At 42.7% G+C, this 25,953-nt stretch overlaps 1 protein-coding gene across 1 annotated transcript in view; it reads right to left on the bottom strand.

The window, feature by feature from the left end:
• alk (ALK receptor tyrosine kinase) overlaps positions 1-25,953 on the bottom strand; it is a 794,509-nt gene that overhangs the window by 496,954 nt on the left and 271,602 nt on the right. Inside the window, exon 2 of the mRNA XM_079527540.1 lies at positions 19,678-19,794. Within this exon, the coding sequence (XP_079383666.1) occupies positions 19,678-19,794 (117 nt within the window). The remainder of the gene's footprint in view (positions 1-19,677; positions 19,795-25,953) is intronic.

Here is a 25,953-nt window from a genome sequence, read left to right on the forward strand (position 1 = left end):
GAATATGTTGTTGTCGTTGGATAAGAGTGTCAAAAATGCCATGCTGTATTGACAACGTTGATCGAAATAACAATTCTTCTAGATTCTCTATTATGTGTTCATGAAAATTATGTAATGCAGGTGTATAACAGCAAAAATATAACATTTTCCTAAACCCTAGGTATTGCTTCTCAAAGTGGGGTCCGGGGACCCCCAGCAGTCTTTGAGGGGGTTGCAACTGGATTGTAATAGACGTCGTCGCATTAAGTAGGATACACTTTAAATTGTCATTGCAAAGGTTTCTTTAATTTTGATGGAGCAGATTAATTTACGCTACATTATTGAGCAAGGAAGGAGCGCGCGCACACGCACACAAAAAAAATGTCTGTGTACACATTTTTCAGCGTAAAAGCTGCCATATCTGCGCGGCACCCCGAGCTGCTATTTTGAAAGAAATCCCAGCGCTGATTGTGTTAATGAACTGGTGGGCATGTCCACATAAAAACGTCATTTTAACAAATAGTTAAAATTATTATTATTTGTCCTTATATAATAATACCTGATCATGTTTTAGGGTGAAAAAAAAATAATCACGGCACTCCATCTTTAATTACTTAGTCGACGAAATCTTCACTGTATGTGACCGGCTCTGACGTCAAGTACATTACATGCAACCATGCATGACTCCTTGTGGATCCATTTCTACAAAAGGAAGGTCTTGGTCATTTCCCCCATGGAAGCCCATAACTGCATGAAGGACGTAACTGTTTATTCCCTGATTACAATGGCCATGTTTGTAGCTTGTGCTTTATATATGAATCCATTCAACTTATTTATGGAGATTCTCGGGTAAATTCAATCTTTCTCATGGGGGTGGTTGGAGCCACAATGTCAAACACATACAGCGGGCATGACAGATGAATAGATTTGCATAAACAATGATTTTTGAGACAGTCAGGAGCTAAGAAAATGCAGCACAGAAGGATTACATAAAGAAAGCACGGATCAGATGACAGCGCTGGTCACACATATTAATGGGCAACTCTTCTCTTCATCTTTTTTTCTGTTTTGACATCAAATTGCGGTCTCGTTTTGTTTTCTTTACAACTCGAGGGCAACTGCTTTCGCGGTTTCACCTTGCAGTTTACGAGATAGGATGCTTTTTTATCGTAGGCGGACTCAAAAGGCGAGGCCGATTGATTGATTGATTGATTGATTGAAAAGATGGAAGAAAGGAGCGGGGTGGGGCGGGGGAAGGTGAATTTCCCAGAGACGTGGGATTGAGTGGTCGGTTTGCTTGTCAAGATCGCGCTGAACCAACTGCACTTGACAGATTTTAATACACGGACACAGTGTGGCTCGTAATGTCAGCCGTCCAAATCCACGTGAACTCGCCCCTTGACCTTGACCTTAATATCCGCCTTTCAAAAAACTACACAAAGGTACAGGCGGTGTGCCGGCAAGGGTCCAAGAAAGATAAAGATAAAGCTTTTAAGCCCAGTCGAATGTCAAGGGCTGCTGACCAGAATGAAAATATTGACAAGCAAAGCTTTACTGTAACTTCACTGTTGCTTATAATACAAAAGGCTCCATTTAACCCTAGAACACTAAACGAGGGTGATTTTCACACAGACAATTAGATTTTTGTAATGGTCATAATGTTGCTGGTGTCTGAGGTGGGTGGGTCTTTCAGTATACCTTCATGATGCTCAGTGACATCATAATGTTGCCAGTGTCTGAGGTGGGTGGGTCTTTCAGTATACCTTCATGATGCTCAGTGACATCATAATGTTGCTGGTGTCTGAGGTGGGTGGGTCTTTCAGTATACCTTCATGATGCTCAGTGACATCATAATGTTGCTGGTGTCTGAGGTGGGTGGGTCTTTCAGTATACCTTCATGATGCTCAGTGACATCATAATGTTGCTGGTGTCTGAGGTGGGTGTGTCTTTCAGTATACCTTCATGATGCTCAGTGACATCATAATGTTGCTGGTGTCTGAGGTGGGTGTGTCTTTCAGTATACCTTCATGATGCTCAGTGACATCATAGAAGGTAGGTTTGTTTCCCTGCCCACATCCTTGTCCCAGGAATGGGTGGACCAAAGGAGATGTTCCCAGCTCCATTGTGTTTTGTTAAATTGTTTATGGTGTGACAAAAAGCATGTTTATTGTTCTAGGGTAGGACACATTTAGAACAGTGGTTCTCAACCAGTGGTCCGGGGACCACCAGTGGGCCTTGAGGGGGTTCCAGGTGGTCCCCAGCTAAATGATGGGAGAGTTGGTAACCAAATGGACCCTTATAGATCTTTAACTCTCGAGTGTAAAATGAAACCATATGGACACTCCCAGGTCCATTTGGTTTAATGTTACACTCTAAAGAGTTAAATTATTGTAAATTAAGTAATGCAGGTTACAAGAACCTTAAACCATTTTGGGCGGGAACCCCTTTTGGTGTTTTAAGCATTGTTATAATTTAGCTATTTAAAAATAGCAGCTCTACAAGCTCATAGCGCGCCACCGAGTGGCGCGCTACGAGCTTGTAGGTCTGCTATTTTTGAAAAATCGTGAAAAAAAATAAATACATTTTTTTTTTGGAAAATAATTTGGGGACCCCCTAAAATAATTTGGCGACCCCCCGAGGGGTCAAAGGTTACAATTTAGATAATGTAGAAGAATTGTTATTTTGATCAACTAAATGTATATGACAGACAGGGGTCTTTGGAGGTATAAAGATACTGAAAGACTCTTGTTTGGACAGGAACCTAACTCTACAGGGACTACACCTCAGGGCTATTCCCAGATAAGATCACATTGTCCTATGATTAGTGAGAGAAAACAACTGCTGGTTAACCTCAGATCCAACTGGTGACCGGTGCACTCAAACAGACTTCTGGAGCCTCGTACAAAAATAAGCAGATAAATCAATAGAATGTGACCAGATTTGACAGAGCCTGCCATCGCGCAACCTCCAGCTTTTCAACCGGGGGAGAAACACTTTTTTTTTTAAATATCCAAAATGAGTCAATAGCACAGGCAGACTCATACTAGAGCATGTCTGAAATAAGTGTCAGAGCTGATGTAAATATGAAATGAATGCTTAAAACATGTAGCTAGGTGTAATGTTATAGATCACATCACAGTTTTTTTTCCTGCAAGACATTACTCCAAAACTGGTGGGTCAAACTGAACAACCAATATGTCAATTTGAAAAAAGGGCTCCACACAACTCTGTCTAACGTGTTCCACTCCACGGCATGTCTTAAGGTGCATTCATTTAACTGCATGTTACTGCAAACTGTAAAATAAATATTCAATCAATCCATCCATCCATCCTCGAGCGGCATAGAGCATCCACAACAGGGGAGCGACAGAGAACACGTGTTGCAGCTGAACCCCGGAAATCTCGTCTCTCCAACGCAAGCGGTTCCCCAACCTTTTCTGGATCAAGGGCCCACTTGAAAATGTAAAGGGTAAAGTGTTAAGTGGTCAAATGAGTGGGCCCCAGGTATGCAGTATTGTGTGTTTAAACCCATTCAGGGCAGGAACCCCTTTGTGTTTTAAGCATTACATTATACTTTAGCTATTGAAAAATAGCAGATCTACAAGGTCGCAGCACTCTGTGCCGTGCTATGAGCTTGTAGATCTGCTATTTTAGAAAAATCGTGAAAATGTGCCGCAAATCTTTGAATATATATTATTTCAGAGCGAACGTTTTTAACTGAAATCCTGGAACAACATATTTTGAGATGGGAGTCGGCGGCCAATTCCATATATGTTTGGGCGTCCTTGAGATGAAAAAGGTTGAGCACCACTGACATAGAAACATGGGTTTTTCAGAAGACATTTATAGAATCATCCTCAGGTCTAAATGGGTTTAAGGATCAATCGATCGTGTTGTGCAGGTTGCATCGACGGAACTATGTACTGGGAGCGGCTGTAGCCGAGTGGGTATCTAGGCCGCCTGGGAGCCAGAAGGTCGTGGGTTCGCGCCCCGACCCCGGGCCCTCGTGTCAAAGAGTCCCATGAGCAAGACACTTAACCCCTGACTGTTCCCCGAGGCGCTGCTCACTGCCCCTCATAAAATAATGAGTTTATTTTTGTAAAGACGGCTTAAAGTGGACACCGAAATAGTTTCGACGAGCGGAGATTTATTCCACAAATAAAAGGAGTCCTAGCAGCGAATGCCCTATCGCCGTCCGTTATGAGCCCTTGTCCATGGAGGGCTCGAGTTAAGGTTCGTCTGCTGATCTAAGGTTACAAGGGGGGGGAGGGGGGGTGGGGCATTTCTACCTGAGGACGATTCTACAAACGCCTTCTAAATCCTGACAGTTTTCTGAAAAACCCATGTTTCTATGTCATTCTGAAACATTTTCATGTCGAGAACCCCCAAAAAATATATGTAATTGGCCACCGACCCCCATCCCCAGAAGCAAAGATATGAGTTAAAAACGTTCGCTCTGAAATAATATATATTCAAAGATTTTGCACCACATATTGACGATTTTTCAAAAATAGCAGATCTACAAGCTCGTAGCGTGGCACTCGGTGCCGCGCTATGAGCTTGTAGATCTGCTATTTTTTCAATAGCTAAAGTGTAACAATGCTTAAAACACCAACAGGGTTTCCCGCCCAGAATGGGTTAAGGAGTCAGGCGGTCAGAAGTGTAAACAGGTGCAAGGTCCGTTCAGTGATTCAACAATGTTTTAATCTATACTTTAATGCTACTGGTAGCCAGTGCAATGAGGCAAGATAAAGAACAGGGATAATAAGTAGCCCAGGAGATTAGTGACAAAGGCATGGATAAGGGTCTCGATCTGTCCATCGTTTTCTTTTTTCTTTGTGATAATATTCCTAATTTTGCAGATGGCTGATTTTGTGCCACTATAAAAGTGCTTTGAAACGTTTAGGTCCGAATCAAATAGAAAGCGAGAGAGAGAGAGACAGGTTACCATCACTGACAACGCAACTATAGAGGTACTCACAGGGAAATAGGGAGGTCAGCTAATCTCTCTGTGTGTGTGTGTGTGTGTGTGTGTGTGTGTGTGTGTGTGTGTGTGTGTGTGTGTGTGTGTGTGTGTGTGCACGCATGGCGGGCGTCCAGTTGGCCTGGCTCAGTTCATGTGGTAGGCAATAAATGCCAGATGCTGCGGGGACAGCTCTGATCTATCATCGTAGCCTGTGGCCACCTTCACCCGCATTTATCTCTCCCCCCCCCCCCCCCCCAACTCAACCCCCCCGGCCCTCTGAACCCGCTCTGGTTTCAAATTAAATGCACTTCCGCGCGTAATGTCAGCTTGTCAGCAACTCGACATTGACCCAAGTTTGTCGTCTGTGCATGCATGGCTGAGGTTCGGAATTCACAGTGAACCCACATACACACACACGTTCCAGAAAACCCACAAGGGTTCCCCGTAGCGTCCCGGGGCCACAGAGGAGGTATAAATGTTATGGTTATTCAATTTTGTCCTCGTAAAATGCTCATCCGAACGGAGGTCTGGCACTCCCCCCTCCCCGTGTCATTGTCCGCTTGGCAGCTGGTGTGTTTGTGCTCGTTATGGATTTGATTCCTCCTCGTCCTTGTGTCTCTTCTGTTTCAGTGGAGAGTTCCATCATTCATTTGGAGCAGGTAACGTGTTGGTAGTCATCTGCTGGTCTAAACACATTTAGACCCGAGGAAGATTCTACAAATGTTTTCTAAATCCTGACAGTTTTCTGAAAAACCTATGTTTCTATGTCATTGGTTCTCAAACATTTTCATGTCAAGGACCCCCAAAAATATATGTAATTGGCCGCCGACCCCCATCTGAAAATATGTAACTCCAGGGATAAAAAATAAAACAAGCAAATGTTGTGATACATGTTTGTGATGCATTCAAATTCAAAAAAACTATTGAAATATTTTCATAAACAAAACAAGAAATTGCCAAAATTACACACATTTTCACTTTTAAGAAGAAGTGAAAATAGCCGAACTACAAGCTCACAATGTGTCGCGGTGAGCTAAAAAGTTTGGCAACCACAGAATTACAGACAGAATTACAGATATATTAGAAAATCCTCTCCAGTGCGAGCGGAGGGAAAAGGCTGCGTGACAGCAGACTGGAAAGACTGCTGACAGTCAGGGATTGAAAAGACCTCGCCGGGGGACGTCATGGGCGGACACAGAGATAGAGATAGGGAGGGAGAGAGGGGCATAATGAGGCAGTGCTTCCCCTAGATAACCCTGCGTAACCGCCCAGCCAGAATACTGAACAGACGCCCCACGGGAGTATAGAAGTCACACACGCATGACCTTCCCGTGTCCCGGGGCTCCGTGTCATCTTAAAAAAATAAATCAAGTGCCGGTTAACAAAGTTGACGCAGGCAGCAGGCTTTGTTTTCTCCCCGTGTGTGCTGCTGTGACCTTCCATTTAATCACATCATGAACCGCTAGCATCCAGAATTCTTGTGTGAACATTGGGGATTTTCTTTTTAAAGAATTTTGGTGTAGTGCATGGGGGAAAAAAGGAGGGCGTCTATTATATACCCACTGGGGGATTCCAGTCAACAACAAAAAAAAGTATAGATGTTAGTGGTTAAAGGGGTGAGCCAAAAGAGACCCCTTGGTTGTACAACGGCTGTAGTGTACAGCCTATAAAAGCAAAGAGAAACCCAACGGGCTGTGCCGTTTGTGAAACAAGCTTCTAAATGATCTGAAACCCTTTTCCCGGCGTGCTTTCACGACTAGTGATTTTTACTAGTTGACAAATTTGACCCATTGGTAGCCGACTATACTAGTCGTTTACCTAGTGTGTAATAATAAGAAATTTGCACTTTTGTTTTTCTTTTAAAGATACCAAGCCAATGTCAACTATAATGTAGTTGAGATTAGCTTGATCTTGTAAGCCCAAACCACACCAATGCTTCGCCAATGCAGCATGCAACCATTATCCCCAATGGCAGTTACGAGGAGTTGCATTGGTGTGGTTGACCTTAAAACTGTGTAGTTGCAAACTGGTGTGGTTTGGGCTGTAGGCCTACCTTTTTCTACCAGCTGCTATGCAATAGCAAGCAGAGTCTATAATCGATGTGCAAGCTAGTCCAGTAGTCCTGCTGGTTCTCTCATTGGCTGATGTATGTGCGCACCGCAAATATGTCCGGGCGGAAACAAACAACTCAGAACACAATAGTTCCGCCTTAGATCATTTTGGTTCCTACATTAACTACTGCGCTGAACTATTCAACTAGTACCATTATACTAGTAGTATAGTAGTACTATAGTCGACCCTGAGCTACCCAGACACAGTCCAAAATGTAAACGTGGAAGTGGAAACGCGCGGGGTGATGTACAGGTACAGTAGTCATACAGTGTAGTAGCAGAGCAGGATCCAACAAAATCCACCGCCGAGCTCAAACGTCACAAATCATTTTTTCTTTTGTTTTTTTGCATGGATGCCAATCCTGAATAGCACATGGGAATAGTTATACATCACATCCCTTGTTTTCGATGTCACAGGATCAGAGACGTCGTCGCTGCGATGTGGACCGCTGTGCAAACGACGGGTCGATTCATTCCGATTCAAGCCGGGGGGTGGGGGTGGATGGGGATGGGGGGGGGGGAGGTGCCCTTCGTCAAGCTGACACCAATTACTGTTCCCTCCACCGGTGGGGCTGTCTGTCACAGACGGCCAGCCCATTACCGAGCCAGTGGTATTCACAGCCAGGGACGTGTTTCAGAAATGGACGCGTGACAGTTGTGTGTGCCAGTGGGGCTCTGGATTATCACGTACAGCGTGACCTTCCCGCTGCCCAAGTGGCTTCTTATAGGGGGAGCCATGTGCTCTGTGTGTGTGTGTGTGTGTGTGTGTGTGTGTGTGTGTGTGTGTGTGTGTGTGTGTGTGTGTGTGTGTGTGTGTGTGTGTGTGTGTGTGTGTGTGTCGAGCTGTCAACTCTATGTGATGCAAACGAGCTGGAGAGCATGAGGTGAGATGGATGCACTGTACATGCAGCCCTACCAGAGTAACAACCAATTGTATAACAAAGTGCTTGGAATATGCATTAATACCAGTTAAGGCCCCTATAAGTCCTTATATTTTGAATGTATTCCTGTAAAAAATAATAGTGACATAAGACATTATGTCACTTATAATACACTTGTACATCAAAATAGCCAATCTACAACACTTTTATTCACGTCCTTCACAAGGGTGTAGCCTCTGATAAGCAACATATTCTCACTGCCAAGCCACGCTATAGTGACGACATGGGAAAACACCTGGCCAATCCGAATCATCGGAAGTGACTGGAGCGCCACGTCATTTCACAACGCCTCGATAACCCCGACTGTGCGGAAGTGGCATTCTCAAACACTAGTACAGAGAGAGTGACAACTCCGCTAAAAACAATGGAGGCGCCTGACTTGAACCACGAGAGGCATTGCACGAGAAGCACAGAACCGCAGGCGAGCAGCTTCGCTTTCCCGCAAATAGTTGCGCAAAGATGTGGACAGAATCGCAAATCATGCCGTCCCCTATAGTCAGCATGCAGCGTCGAGATAGTGCCTATTGTAAAAAAGCGTCCCCAGCTTTAACCTCCTCGGCGGCACGGGTGTGAGAGTGAGTTGCTTTGAGTGGTTCCGAATTGTTTGTTTACTGCCTGAGGGTATTCAGAGAGAGAGAGAGCATTGCATCAGTCAGTCTGCATAGTTTCTGCACTTTTCGGCTTTGTAGGGCAGTGCAGGTCATCGCTGATAAGAGATAAAAACTGAATGTTGATGGTTTAGAAACCAATCCATCATATTTGCAAACGTCATTCGGCGCAACATTCCTTTCGTGTCACCCAATTGCTCCTTGGACCAAAGTCAAAGGTCAGCAGCACTGGTGACTGGTTAGTGCTGGGTGGCCAGGTTGTCTATCGACGTCAGGTAGTTCCAGCACCACAGCTTTCTATTCTATTTATGTTCCGTGAAATATTCCTGTTAGCCTCACAAATATTCTCGTTAGCCTATGAACTGAATTGAAAGCACTGAAGCATTCTTTACGTAATAAAAGCGAATCATGTCATGGCTAAGGAAACAAATCAGCACAGTACCTGCGATATAGTATCAAAGACTTGTCTAGAACATTATCGAAACATCCATTATTATTATTATTGTATGTAGTCAGCAATGCAGTTCTGTTTCTAGTACTACTACTAGTCATGTTATGAATGTTACGTGGTCCATTCCGGGATCTCTTTCCCCTTCTGTCTCTCTCCCCCCCCCCTGTCTGTTTGAATTATTGCCTACAGACAGACCACGACACTACATCCTTATTCCCTCCTCTCCCACAACAAACGTTCAGAAACAAACTCTTCAGTATTACCCGTATTGCTTCCAAGATTATTGGACTTCCCACACCAACACTTTCTGATATGAACAATAAGGCCATCGCACGACTAGCACTCTCAATATCACGTGACACTGATCATCCCCTGTATCGCTTTTTCGACCTCATGCCATCAGGACAAAGATACAGAACCTTACGATGGAAAAAGGTTTGTTTCAGTCGGAGCTTTGTCCCCTCAGCTATAGCGGCATTAAACAAACTGCCCCGCCGATAGGATGGTTCTGTACACAGTGGGGGCCTCATGTTTTTGTATCGTCTTGGTGTAATGTTTTTCTGTACTATGTGTTGTTTTGTTGTTGGTGTTGAACAGACCTGTGAAGATGAATATCCTTCGGGACTATAAAGATTATTATTATTATTATTATTATAATTAAATAACAATAAAAATTCTGCTCTGTTTTCAAATGAATGCAGTGGAGTAGAAGTAAAAGTAGTCCAACACTCCAGAAATTAGATGCACAGACATAGAGATTCCTTGAATTTCCTTGAATTTGGTATGAAGATGTTTCTACATTTTGTCTGGTCGTCAGCTGGTCTCAGACCTTTAACCCACTTATCTTCTCCTGACCACTCTGACTTGGCCAAAGGTCACAGGCTGTGTGACCCCTCTGCCTGACAAGATCTTAATGGCATGCAGTGCCGCAACTATCCATTCTTTTAGAGGTTATTCTACATCAAATATTCGAGAGTTTTCTTTAAGTAATTGTATATCAACAAATGTAAATTTACCGACGTTTTATATTATTTATACATCACATCTACATGCTAGCTCAAAAAGCATCACATTGTAACCCCCTTACGGAATGATGAGGGTACCTGGACCACACTTTGAGACCCACTGGTGTAGCAGAGTGTTTCCAGTGAGCCAACATGCACGATATACCCTAACCCTAATGGAACAGAGCCTCAATTAGTATCATTGGTAACACCTGTGAAGGAAGTAACGAAGGGCTCCAATGTATTTCTAATTTGGCTGCTGTGCATAGAGCCTGTTGTATGACTTGCGTTTTGGACAGACATCCTCAAACATCCACGGTAAACTAATTTCAGCCCTCACCACAGCCTGAGGGCAGAACAACTGTTTTGCAACTACGCGGAGAATTGAAAGCGATTCAATTGATCAGCCAAGTGGGTTATCACTTATCAGTATTTAAGATATTGCACACAATTGTATACATGAGGTTGATGAGGTAACCGTTTATACCCCAAAATGATGAAAGCTAAATAAATAAGTCAATGTGTCAAAAAAAAATGCAGTTACTGCACTTTCGCAGACAGTAGGGTCCAGTAGAGTCCAGTGGCTCTATTGCAGGGGTGGGCAACTTTGACGATGGAGGGCCACTATATTTCCACTCTCACTCCCTAGGGCCATATATTACTGTCGTAGCAAAAATAGCCGATCTAAAAGCTCAAAACGCGTCGCGTTTTGATCGGCTATTTTTGCTATACTCGAATTAAAATCTTACATTTTTGCTATTTTTGAATTGGAATCCTGAAAATTAACATTTTTATGTAATTTCAAATGCCTTTAATTATACTTGTGTTGAGCATTGAGCTACTAATTTAGACTGAAGTAATTAAAGCGGGTCATGTTTGCATTGTAACAGCTGAAACCAATATTTTATCATTATTCTGACATTAACCTGAGGGCCGCATTAAGTGAAGGTGGGGGCCGCATGTGGCCCCCGGGCCGCCAGTTGCCCACCCCTGCTCTATTGCATAGTCTCGATGAGTAACCTACTGGTGATTATGGGTTGACAACATTCAAAGCGCGTTCCTCGTCAAGGTTTAGGGATGGGTTTAACCGGGGGGGGGTTGGCTGCTCTTATAAAGAAGGAAGGAGAGGCTCATGGGTCACAGTCTCTCTGCACCACAGGAAGGCTGACACCACTGATGCTAGTACTGGATCTCACCATTTTCATCTGCCCTCAAAAGACCGCATTGAACTACTAGAAGTTGCAGCATTCTCAACGGATTTTGAACTGTAAGTTATGACAAAGATAATATTTCATGCTTCTGCTATTCTATAATAGTCCACTGGGTCTCAAAGTTTATTATTATTATTTGTTTTAAGGACCCCCAGTTTAGTATGCTTTAGGCCACGTACCGCCATAACTCCATGAGTGTACACATGGATCCATTTGTAGACTCTTGGCTTTAGAGACTGTCCGGGTCCATTTGGTTACTAATTATATCTCCCGTCACCTGAATATGTTTCCTATTAAGACCGATTCTACAAATGCATTCTAAAGTTACCAGTAGTTCTCCTGGTTTTAATTGGTTAAAAATATCTGTCACTTTCAAACATGTTTGGGGTCATTTTAACGTCTACTCAGGCTTTTGCGAGCTCCCCGGACAGTTTTTAAGTTGCTTGCTCCAGTATTTAGATATTTCGTTTTAATTTGATCAAACACGGCCCATTCATTCCTCCCATTGTAACTTCAAACTCTTTTGAACCATTTGACCGCCATCATTTTAAACATGATAGATTCCTCGAATCTCCGTGGTTCTGGTGACTCCTACCGCCTTGCTAGTATGTGAGGGGCATATGGCATATGGTTAATTAGATGTTCTTGTCAACAGCTGGGACCATGGTGTACCCCGCCGTGGTGCTGCTGCCGTTCATCACAGCCCTGATCACCATCAGCAACGGTCGGTCCTTTCCAGTAGGCGATGACTATCCTGTGCTTCCGTCTATCCGCTATACAGGTACTATATGGATGGACGTCCCCGGCGCTACAGCCACCGGAGCTCGTCTGAAAAGCCTTTAATCCATTGAGACCTGGAACGCATCCATGTCACGTTAGCGTTTAACCACATTAACCATTAACCCATTTTGGGCGGGAACCCCTTTTGGTGTTTTAAACATTATGTTATAATTTAGCTATTGAAAAATAGCAGATCTACAAGCTCATAGCGCGCCACCGAGTGGCGCGCTATGAACTTGTAGGTCTGCTATTTTTGAAAAATCGTTAAAATGTGCCTCAAATCTTTCCGAAAATTGTCATGATTTAGAAAACTTTTTTTTTTAAATTTCGACGTCAGGCCTAAATGGGTTAAACACACTAAATGTCGCCGTTGACGGGCAGAAACCTCCCATCTTCATATTCTGGCTTTCGTTAATTTTTTTGTACTTTTTTAACGCCCAGCTTGATCATAATATGACAGCGTCACACAAAAGCGTGGAAAGATCTGCTACTTTTCACGCTTCTGAATTTGAATCCTGAAAAGTACGGTTTTGAACATACAGTATGAGGTTTCCACCTGACAGACTATAATAAGTAAATATAATATAGTGTGTGTGTGTGCGCGCGTTTGTAATCAATATTGCAGTGCTTGTCTGTGTTGCATTAGCTACCAGCTAGCTATATAAGGGATAGTTTTTTTAACTTAATATGAAATACTTGCCATTAATATAGTGGTTGCAACTGTATTAATTGATTGCCCGAGTCTCGTGGTGGGAGTTCTGCTCTGGTTTTGGTGAAATATTACGTAGTTCCGGTCATTTTGTGGGAGTCACAGGGGGGCACGCATTAAAAGTAAATTAATCCACAAAACTAGCGTCATTTGTATTGTTGACCCATTTCTAAAATATTAGCACAACTTTTGTTCAACTTACCCCTCTATCACATGGAACAATTTTTTGGGCATAGTGATATGGACACAAAAAACATAGTTCTGTGTGATAAAGGGGTAAAACATTAATGAAAGTTGCACTAATATTATAGAAATAGGTCAACAATATAAATGATTCCAGTCATTTTGTGGGGGGCACTGGGGCCACGCGGCCCGAGTGACCCCACAAAATGACCGGAACTACTTAATATTTCACCAAACCCAGAGCAGAAGTCCCACTACGGGACTCCGGCAATTAATTAATACAGTTGCAACCACTATATTAATGGCAAGTATTTCATACAGCTTAAGTTAAAAACAATTTAAAAAATCTGAACTATCCCTTTAAGATACTTTTTCAAGAAAATGTCTTAAGGCAAGAGATGGCACTGCCTCATGTTTTACAAATATGTTTTTTGTTTTACATTGTTTCCTCTGTTTTCAGGATGTGAAATGATGGACCTAGTGTTCATCATTGACAGCTCAGGGAGCGTTGGCCGAAGCAACTTTGAAATCATCAAGCAATTTGTCACAGATTTAGTACTCACAGATCGATTAACAATTGGACCCTACGCCACAAGGATAGGACTGGTTCTGTACAGCAGCAACGTTGTGTTGGAGTTAAACTTGAACACGGGCTACACGACCAAGCAAGAGATCGTAGATCACATCAGGCGAATGCACTATCTGGGATCGGGCACTGCCCACACTGGCACTGCCATCAGCGCAGCCACTCGGCGAGTTTTCTCCAACGCCCGGGAAGGAGTCAGGAAGGTAGCCATCGTCATCACGGATGGAGAAACAACAGATCTTGAGAGGCTTGGGGACGCTGTGCGTGAGGCTAAACAAGCCAACATTGAGATGTACACTGTGGGGATTCAAGATTCCGCGATTTCGCCAACGTTCTCAAATTCTCAAAAACTCAAATTCATTGCCTCTGACGAAGCCAATTTCCATGTCAGGACCTTCAATAATTTAAGAGGTTTGTAATTGAAAAAATAAAAAATAAAATGCATTTGCCCATTAGTGGCTTTACTGTATGCTTACATGTCTTTCTTTTCAGCACTGGAGCCCGAACTCAGCGGTCAACTCTGTCGGGAACGACGTGAGTAGCAGCTTGATTCAAATCCAGTAATAGACCTGCATTAACCCTGTCATCCCCATTGTGGGCATGTCATTATAGGTTAAAACAAAAATGTTCAAAATGTATAGTAACTATTAGCATAAAGTGGGGCTTAAGTGCATAATACTTGTCTAATGCTCAGTTAGAACCAATAAAAAAATAAAGTTTGAAATCGTGTAACTCACTTTTTTTTCTCCATCAGCGATCGGTCGTCGCTGTACCCTGCCTGAGGATGGCGGTCCTTGTGATACCTGGACTTCCTACTATTACTATGACAGTGTAAAGAAGGCCTGTACACATTTCTGGTATGGAGGCTGCGGCGGAAATGCCAATCGTTTTAAGACGGAAGGCGAATGTCGAATTGCATGCCCATTAGAGACCAGCGGGTGGTGGATAGCCGCGGTTGCCGCGGGTGAACCGCAGTTTAGGGTGGATTAGGGTCAATTAAATTTATTATAAATTAATATAGGATAAACCGCGGGTGAAATAATGCGGGAAATAAAGTAATGGCATAATAAAGTATATAAATATGCTTATTATAGCTTTTAAAATGCACACAATCTCGGCGTGCGTGCGTTAGTAGTAGTATTTTAATTTAATCATTTTCCATGATCTGGCACAAATTAGCCGCCTATGAAGTTGGGTCCTGTTGCACAACAACAACAACAACGTGGTCTCCTACAGGCAGCTATGCTAAAGTTGCTAACAGGCAGCTAGTGAGTCTGAGAGAAACTTAAAACTAAGTAAAACAGAAGGGAGGAATATACGTTCGGTGTGGGACTGGGAGTGATTAAGTTCTTTACCCTGCCGCCGATGACCGCTGGATATGCTGTATGAAAATACGTCGCGAAAACGTGGACGGCGTGTTACCATGGAAATGGATATATACAACCACTACGTAACATTGGTGAACTGTCGAGAGAGTGGTGAGTGACATTGTTTGTACAAGTAGTATAAATAGCCGATCTACAAGCTCACAACGCGTCGCAGCGTCGCATTGTGAGCTTGTAGATTGGCTATACTGGGCGCTTCCCTGCGCAGCGGATTGCGGGTGGTGCGGATTAATAAATTGGATTAATTAATAAATTGCGGTCGGATAACGGGCGGATTATAATTATGCACATGCGGATTCGGGTGACAAAAAAGCTCATCCGCTGTTCTCTAAGGATGCCCTTTAGATGTTAGGTGTTAGATGTTAGGTATTGAATCGATAAATATCGATTCAATATGACATTTCCATTGTATCGATGCATCGATACTATTCTACTGTGTGTGCAAACATTTCTGGATATAGTTTGAGTGGCATCCTGACTGGATGCATTTGATATTATCTGAATAGAACATAAGAGTTATAATAAGGAATAAAAACCAAGATGATGTGGTTGAATATGGTCAGAAAGAAATGAAATGGTCCTTCACAACTTTTAAGTTTAGAACCTAGCTCTCTTTGATGTCATCTTAGGATAGATGTAGTCCTATTTGACAGTACAGAAACATAATTGTCTTCCTTGATGTATTAATGAGCATCAACGACCATCACCTGGGCACAGTCAGACACAGAGACACACAGGGACTACAAATGTCACGCCCCCAAATGAGACAGCGGCCCCACTTTTGGTCCGTTTCAACTGTGTACTGGAGGCCAGCCCATAGAAGTCCATTGAAATTCAACTGTAGTTAGCCTACTTTTAAAATAATATGAAATGAACTGAAGACTATATTGATTTGAATAAAAATATCTTTCCAAATGTATGAAGTGTCTTTGTCAACATATAATTTACCACTTGGTTTAATTTGTCTCTTTTAAGGGACGTCACTGCCTTTACGAGGCTACGAGCACCGACTTTGAAGAGTGGAATTCTCAATATACATCCCGATCCCGACTGACTTTGTTATTCATGTCTATATTTTGAACATATCACGGGCTTACTATATATATATATGTTCTCATATGGTCTAATTTCTCTCCAAAAGCATTTGAATATGATGGAATATGATTAAAGCTCACATTTCATATCACACACACACCATGATTCACTAGCCCCTGTAAAAAATATATATATATATATTAGTGTTGTCACGATACTGGTTCTTCAACTTCGATACGATATTTGGAAAATAATTGATATTTCGATACCATTTTTGATGACATTTTGTTTATTATGCACATTTAATTTGCATCTATGCATTCTCATAGTAACATTATTATAATTGTTATTATTATTACAATAATAATTATTATTATTATACATAGTAACTATGGATTATAAACTTGTAAATATTGATAGGTTAGCCAATGGCTCTCAAACCCAAATTAATGTCTGCGGGACGGGTTCCCCCCCCCCCATCTGAATATATGTTATTATTTTCAAATAGCCAATATACTGTAAATGTATGTATAAAGTGCTCATACATCCTAGTCACTTTTCTTTGGGGGTGGGGGGGGGGGGGGGGCTTGTTTTCATAGACCTGGTTGCTTATTTATCTCGACAAATCACTGGTGGTGACTAATAGCCTACACTGTGACATTTAGGTTTTATTGAGGCAGCACATTGCAGATGCTCTAGTTTAAGTGCAGGTCCTCTTACATTTATGAACTGGGGTGATTTATGTGCTTATGAGGAGATGCAGCAGCACACCATGTATTATGAAGGCTGCTGATGACATTAAGACTTTGTGATACAGTGAGTGAGTGAGTGAGTGAGTGAGTGAGTGAGTGACCTTGTGTAGGTGCTTTTAAGTAAACCCTGTGAACTGTATCACAAAGTCTATGTCAGGGGAAAGCCTTGTCCAACCATAGCTTTTAATTATTCCAATTTAGTTATTGATTCACAAGATATTGTTGATACTTTTCATTGGTTCAATGTTTATGAAACCCACAGACACACTTAACCACTTTCACGTGCATCCCTTTTCTGACTGAGCATGCCCAAAGTTTCCAAATTCCATTCATGTTGGCACAAAGTTTCCAAATTCCATTAATGTTGGCACAAAGTTTCCAAATTCCATTCATTTTGGCACAAAGTTTCCAAATTCCATTCATTTTGCCTTACAGTAAATAGCGAAAATGCATTGCTTTGTGTAACGTGCAGATCGGCAAATGTTGAGGTTTCAGCCCAACCCTGACGTTATTTAATATAAAATACTGCTGGAATCTACGGTGAAGTTAAATGTGACGCTGAGGTCAAATATGACTTCTTACGGTCTCTCTCCGTCGATGAGCTTTATTAAATATGCAGTCTGTCCTCGCAATCGCCCCATTTCTGCATCAGTGGAATTGATGATGTCACATCTTTATACAAAGCAAGCGCTTGGGGGAGATTGGTCCGTAATAGCAGGATGATCCAAGATCAACAGGGGCAGAATATCACCAGTGTACAGTATCACAGTGATGCTTTGATGCTTTGATGATCCAAGATCAACAGGGGCAGAATATCACCAGTGTACAGTATCACAGTGATGCTTTGATGCTTTGATGATCCAAGATCAACAGGAGCAGAATATCACCAGTGTACAGTATCACAGTGATGCTTTGATGATCCAAGATCAACAGGGGCAGAATATCACCAGTGTACAGTATCACAGTGATGCTTTGATGCTTTGATGATCCAAGATCAACAGGAGCAGAATATCACCAGTGTACAGTATCACAGTGATGCTTTGATGCTTTGATGATCCAAGATCAACAGGGGCAGAATATCACCAGTGTACAGTATCACAGTGATGCTTCGTTTACTAAACAAAAAACTAAATCAAAAATAAAACGCTACCACGTGTTTTCCCTCTTAAAACAGTGATTACTATTACAGTACTGTACGCCACTTCTGTCGTCAACATCTCTCATTGAAAGATTCTGTGCACCATTATCATCTAAACCAGTGGTTCAGAAACATTTTACTTTCAAGGACCCCCAGTTTGACATGCATTATTAGGCCACGGATAGATATATGTATATATATATATATTAGTGGTGGGCATAGATTAATTTTTTTAATCGCAATTAATCGCACTGCAATCCTGGAGTTAATCGCGATTAATCGCGATTAAAATGGCTCATTTGAACTCTGCCGAAGGCATTGAAAATATGTGTGCGCTACCTAAATAATGTCCAGAAGTAAGTCCTTGTGAACAGGTTTAGACCAGGAGTCCTAATTATGGATACAACTAGCCTATTAATACCTTATATTTCATATTGTGAGTTTGTAGAACTGTTGCTGCTGTCTAGTCATTATAAGCTACTTTGGACTTGTCTATCTGTCAAGTTTCTTTAAAATATTGGTGGTCCTTGACATGAAAACGCTTGAGAACCACTACTCTAAAACAACATTGGACAATGATGTTTGACAGTCAGCAAAATAGTTTCTTATTTTAGACTTATTTTCTGACTTTTTCGGATTTTCTGACTTGATCTGGCCTGTTAACATTTTCATAGACCTGGTTGCTTGTTTCTCTCTCAGTCACAAAATGTGGCAACCCTGGTCAAAGCTGTGTACTATGTTGTGATCATATTGTGATACATGGATGGTGGTTTAGCTTAGCACACAACAGCTAACATGATGCAGCAGGCTGCTGCCTGGATATGGAATATGGATATGGAGTATGGACTTATGGCTCCATCGCTGCCTCTTTCTTTTCTAGTAAGTAGAACTTTTTGTTGGCGTTGCCGTTTACCATCCCTTTCACAGACTACAAGTCAGGGTGCACTGACTGTCTGACTCCGTCTCCGTGCAGTCTCCGACCGTGCTCCGCAGTCCGCCTCCGCCTCCTGTGGGCGCGTTCGGAAATACCACACCGGAGTGCACTCGCCTATTAGTTTGCATTGCACAGTGGGCTCAGTGCTCTATTTCCGAACGCGCCCCACACACACACACATGCGCGCACACACAACCCGCCTTCTGGCTGCTGCAGACCCAGCTCCCAGACCCAATTTTGAGAATAGATTAAAGGCGATATTTTTTTTATCGTGCGATAAGAGTCTCGCGTTAACGCAGCACGTTAACGCCGATAACCCATTATTTTTTACCCAACCCCTTTTGGTGTTTTAAGCTTTATGTTATACTTTAGCTATTGAAAAATAGCAGATCTACAAGCTCATAGCTACGAGCTTGTAGATCTGCAATTTTTGAAAAATCGTGAAAATGTGTCACAATTCTTTGAATGTGTATTCTTTCCCAGTGAACATTTTGAACTCAAATCTTTGCTTCTGGGGGGTCCCTGGAACGACATATTTTCAGATGGGGTCTGCGGCCAAATACAGATAATTCTGGGGGTCCTTGACATGAGTGGTGCTCAACCTTTTGTTGAGCACCACTGACATAGAAACATAGGTTTTTCAGAAAACTGTCTGATTTAGAAGGAATTTGTAGAATCGTCCCCAGGTCTAAATGGGTTAAGTACAGTACTAAAGTACTTAGTTACTTCCCACCACTGGCGAGAGGACAAAAGAGACAAGAGACGCTTATGTCCACTGGCGCAGTGTTGTCGCCAGGTACCGTGGCCCATCAGGCACGGGGTGTTCTCCCAGCAGGGACGGCGTGCGTGCAGACCGCCGGGGCTGCCAGTCTGTCTGAGGGTGTCCGACAAGCGTGCAACTCACCTGACAAGGGCACCACGTCCTTATTGGGGAAGCTCAGCTCGCCCTCAGCCACCCAGGAGAAGTTCCAATAGCCTCGTGGAAGGCCGGGAGGAGAGCGCCTTCCAGCCAACTGATCTCCTGCAACGGGAGAAAAACAAAACAAACGAAACCCGTTAATTCTCAGTTTCACCTCGTTCCAATCTCGAACGGAGACACGGGCCGACTGGAGACACGGGAGGGAACATTGTTGCAGTGGTTTAATTGAGTAATGATTGTTCCCCGCTGTGTTCATTTGTGCAGGTCAATTTGTCATCGATTCCACGTGTGTCCACTGTGAATCCCTTTGTTTGGCAGTGCCAGTGAACCCCCGACATTTATATGCTGTATTGTACTTGTATTGAGTGTGAGCTTGTAAATCTGCTTTTTTTTTTAGACGAAGGGGTTTGGTGCATAGTACAGAGCCACTTTTTGGGTTTTAATTAATAGAAAAGATAATGTGTAATCAAACTAAAAACATGAATTTACATGATGCTTTAGTACTGTCATCTATGACATCTATGAAAAAGGATAATTTGGAACACAATGTTATGTAGTGTGGGGGCACCCTGCTTTGATCAACACTCTCATCTATAATACTAATGGGTTCTTGGCCTGGACATTTTTGAAGACCGCTGTCCTAGAGTAAAAATGACTTTATCGTCAATCTCGCTCCAGCTGCGACGCCTCACATTCAATTGTATACCTTCCCCAGCTGAGAAGCCATGGGAATCACTGCCTTTCACATTAATGGAGGATCCTTATCTGTTCTGTTCTGTTCAATTCCTGCTTTGATTGTCCTGCACAGGATAATTGTGTGTCACTGTTGAAGTCCCGCAGCTATTTGAAGTTTTACAAATTGCAAACAGACAGTTTTGACAGTGTTTGCATATATACCGCTTCACCGGCAGACAATAATATCTCTGTGTTGGTCATGGCTGACACTCAACATCATCCCTTATTGAATAGTGAATACTTTATTATCACAACAGCTAACAGTACAGGTAGTGCAGTCACCCTCTGGTGGACACATCTGTGGACATTCAGACGTACAGTCCTCTGCACTTGTTATTACTGTAGGCCAGGGGTGGGCAAACTTTGACGATGGAGATGGCCACTATATTTCCACACTCACTCCAGAGGGGCCACAGTGCATATTACTGTCGTAGCAAAAATAGTCGATCTGCAAGCTAAAAACGCGTCGCAATGCGACACGTTTTGAGCTTGTAGATCAGCTATTTTTGCTATATTTGAATTGAAAACCTGAAAAGTGACCTTTTTAATTGAATTTCAAATGCATTTAGTTATAGTTATGCTAACTTTATGAACTGTTAAAATAACTACATTGGACACAATGTAGTTATTTAATACTAGTCATGAAGTGATTAAAGCGGGTTTGGAATTGCAACAGCTGAAATCAATACTATATCAGTATTCTGATATTAACATGTGGGCCGCATTAAGTGAAGGTGGGGGCCGCATGTGGCCCCCGGGCCGCCAGTTGCCCACCCCTGCTGTAGGCTATAGGGTGACTGGCTCTTTGGTAATGTACATGTGCCTTTCGGACACATAGGTCCCAGGTTCGCCTCCCGGCCGAGGCTACATTGGTGGCAGCGGCGGGATTTTTTTCTGTAATTTTGTGAAGAAATCAAAGAAAATTAATAAGTTCTGTGACAAAGTTTAACTTTGCATGCATTTTAGCATAAAGCATGTGCTGTTGATACAGCAGACTAATTGCCATGCAAACTCCAGTGGCGAGACAATGCACTGAAGGAATAGTTTTTAGAAGTCCCAAGGACCCATAAGAATTAGTTATTGGATATCAATATGGCCTGCATAATTACCTGAAGACAGGTTTCTGTGATTCCCTTCGACTTCCTCTTCACCTTCTAAACACTATAACTCATTAATATGCGATCGAACTGAAGTCTGATGCCGTAAAAGACACAACACGACTCTCTCTCTCTCTCTCTCTCTTGATAATTAGTACAAAGTCATAGCCCATAGTCTTGGAGAGAGCGGCCTGCATAAATCCTGTAATCATTAAGCCTTAAAAAAAACGGTGATTGATCATAAATATTGCCTTTCATAAGCAGGACATTTTTACCACCTCAGTCTTAAGACTGCCACGCTGCAGCAGGGAGCAACGGCTCACGTGGACTTCAAAGAAAGATGATAGAATGTCATGAACGGCGGCTCTCAAATGGACTCCAAGGAAATGATATCGTCTGTCGGGTGGAAACGTCAAATTATGTCAAAACTGTTGCTGTCCGGGATCCAAATGAAGACAATTGCAAATTGCAAACAGAGCTTGTTTTGATGATTTGTATGCTTTCGTGAGACGCTGTAGGATGATCAAGGAGTCAGAGCTGTAATTTAAGAACGCAAACAAAAACAAAGTTGATATGGATGGTCTTTAGGGGTTCCCACATTATATTGCATTGTGATTAATCAATCGGATTTCTACGGAGCCCCTGAATGGCCATGCATTCAAAATATATTACAAGATATTAAGATAATATCTTGTCCGGACGAGATAATATCTTGTCCGGACGAGATAATATCTTGTCCGGACGAGATAATATCTTGTACGGACGAGATAATATCTTGTACGGACGAGATAATATCTTGTACGGACGAGATAATAATGATGTTGTCGGACAAGATAATATCTTGTCCGGACAAGATCAAATATATTTTGAATGCATGGCCATTCAGGGGCTCCGTACATTTCAGACTCTACACTAGCCTACATCAACATGGCATGTGACACGCATCATTTTAGGCAAATATGTTCAAAAACATTCAATGCCTTTTTATGTTTCCTTTTAAAAATAAGGCGTACACTTTTTTCCCCACTCTGTATTTTCCTGAAACGACGACTATGAAAGTATCCTAGAAATGGACAGCAAAATGGGGGGGGGGGAGCGGTTGACTTTCTCCCGCGTCTATTAATGACGTGTCTGTTTTTCATCACCTATAGCGTCATTACCGTCTGCTACCGTCTAATAGAATTTCCTTATCAGCTTCCACATACATCCGTTATGTACATGAAGGCCTCATCACAATTCACATCACATGCACAGGAAGACAATGCAGTAGGTCAGCGACAGACAGCGTCCCTCAGCCATAACACACTGCATGACGCCTCAGTGAAGACAATGCAGTAGGTCAGCGACAGACAGCGTCCCTCAGCCATAACACACTGCATGACGCCTCAGTGAAGACAATGCAGTAGGTCAGCGACAGACAGCGTCCCTCAGCCATAACACACTGCATGACGCCTCAGTGAAGACAATGCAGTAGGTCAGCGACAGACAGCGTCCCTCAGCCATAACACACTGCATGACGCCTCAGTGAAGACAATGCAGTAGGTCAGCGACAGACAGCGTCCCTCAGCCATAACACACTGCATGACGCCTCAGTGAAGACAATGCAGTAGGTCAGCGACAGACAGCGTCCCTCAGCCATAACACACTGCATGACGCCTCAGTGAAGACAATGCAGTAGGTCAGCGACAGACAGCGTCCCTCAGCCATAACACACTGCATGACGCCTCAGTGAAGACAATGCAGTAGGTCAGCGACAGACAGCGTCCCTCAGCCATAACACACTGCATGACGCCTCAGTGAAGACAATGCAGTAGGTCAGCGACAGACAGCGTCCCTCAGCCATAACACACTGCATGACGCCTCAGTGAAGACAATGCAGTAGGTCAGCGACAGACAGCGTCCCTCAGCCATAACACACTGCATGACGCCTCAGTGAAGACAATGCAGTAGGTCAGCGACAGACAGCGTCCCTCAGCCATAACACACTGCATGACGCCTCAGTGAAGACTAGAGCCCGACCGATCCGTCGGTCGCACCGATGTATCGGTCATTTTGGGCACCGATGCCCGACATCGGACATCGGTGGACATCGGTGTTTATTTAATCCGATGTCCCGATGTTTATAGTCAGTGACATGTTCTCTGTTTGACATGCGCATGAACGTTGAAATGCATTTACACGAACTATCCAGCCGAGGGAGATATAACAGCAGACTGTGAACTCAACCCGCAACTCTGCCACATGCGCTTCTTCGTTGACTCAATTCCTCTTCCTTGAGTCTGCACCGGTAAAGCCAAAAGGTGTGTATATATATAATCCACAAATGTTTTTCTCAACAACCTCTCGATTATACTGACTGAGGTTAAAGTTATCTATGACTAATGCCTTCCCAAAGAGAGTTCTAGACTATAAGCCCAATGAATGATGCGATGCGACGCGCGTCGCAAAAGAAAAAAGGAGCATCGCGCGATGCTCCTTTTTTCTTTGTGTGCACACTACAATCTTAATCGTCTAGGCAGGATACTTGTACAACGCCAAATAAATAGATATCAACAATTAAGTTTTGTACGAGACGTTAATTCCCCACGCTGTGTGTTGAGCAGTGCCACACCAACTTGGTACAAACTTCAGCAGTTTAGCCAACTAACACCCCGACATTTTGTTCAACGACAAATACAAAACACAAGCATAACCCTCAAATTACGAGAGTCGTATTATCCAGAAAGCAATAGGAATTGATACCTGAAAGCAAACTCAAAGTTTGGCATGAAAGCAGCAGTAATTAAATAGTGGCCTCGTTCCTCCGACGGACGAGAAGAAAATGTAATGATCCCATTATTTGTGTAGCAAAACATCCATTTTCTGTTCGTTTGATGACGGTAGCTTAATCCAATCCAAATGGTATTTTTTTCCCCCAGTCAACAGCCATAAGAATACACAATCATGAAAGTTTGACGTGCCAAACTTGTGTGCACATATGATCCGTGTTCACTCTGTTCAGCTGCTGTCTGCGCAGTGCGCACATAATTATTTATATCAATTAATATCCTTCATTGAACGTCATGCTAACTGACGTTATTTTATGACACAAAGTCACAAACACGTTTTGCTATTCACTTATTGCACAGCCTATCCATGGCCTCATTCATACCAAGCAACAACTTGGCATGAATAAAAAAAATCACACCTGTGTGAAGTGAGCGCCCCTCAAAACCAGAATAAATAATGTCATTGTGTCAAATAAATTACTGTGTGTAGGCTATATTGCAAGGTGCAATTTAGTCATGTGTATATAGTAATAATAATAATGGTGGAAAGAGAACATTGCTCGGTACAAAACACTGTCAAAGATGGCCAGGCGATACCTCTCTGCACCACCCTCATCAGTTCCCAGCGAGAGGGTGTTCAGCACAGTTGGGGGTATTTATGATGACAGAAGGTGCTCACTTCTAGGTCAAAATGCAGAAAAGCTCTGTTTCCTGTATTATAATCTGCCACTGCTTAACTGGCAGTACTAGTTCACTCATTTGAGATTATTTAGTTGACCCACCTGAGCTGGAAAAGGGCAATATGTTTTTTTTTTCTTCCATTTAACTTATAATTTATTTTCTTGAAATACAGCTTTGGAGACTGAGAACTGTTAATTGTGCCCCAGCTGGCAGACTGCTAAATAAATAGCAGGGTTTTTGTTTCAATTCAACTGTAGCAGAGATTGAGAATGCATGCAGATTGTTTACAGATACTGTTTGAGTTGTATCACTGACACTTTTGTTAAAAAGGATTCTGCCAATTAGTTTTACCAGAATGCCCCAGTGTCTCTGCCTCGCCCCCCAGTGTGTGTGCACCCACCGGGCTTGACCGGTGGCAAGGACAGTGTGACACACACACACACACACACGTATGTGTCTTGTTTTAGTTACACATGGATACTGTACTGTTCTCTTGTCAGTATGAGCCAACCTCATTTGGGCTGCCATGACTTGTAATAAAGTTAATTTGGTAAATTAATGAACTGCATTTATGAGGCCCCTTTTTTCTAGTCTTCAAATTTACTTCAAAGTGCTTTACGTCATTTTATGCTGTATGACTTATGTGCCAAAACATTTTATTTAAATATATTCTATTGTTAACTTGAATAAAAAAAACGTATTTTGAAGTTTAGAAGTTTTTAAAATGTATTTTTTATTATTTTTAATAATTACTAAACATCGGTCCAAAACATCGGCACCGTATCGGCATCGGTGGTGTAGTTCCCTCCAAAATCGGTATCGGCATCGGACCCAAAAATATGGCATCGGTCGGGCTCTAGTGAAGACAATGCAGTAGGTCAGCGACAGACAGCGTCCCTCAGCCATAACACACTGCATGACGCCTCAGTGAAGACAATGCAGTAGGTCAGCGACAGACAGCGTCCCTCAGCCATAACACA

This window comes from Electrona antarctica (genome assembly GCF_951216825.1).
Source record: "Electrona antarctica genome assembly, chromosome: 18".
Classification (NCBI taxonomy): domain Eukaryota; kingdom Metazoa; phylum Chordata; class Actinopteri; order Myctophiformes; family Myctophidae; genus Electrona; species Electrona antarctica.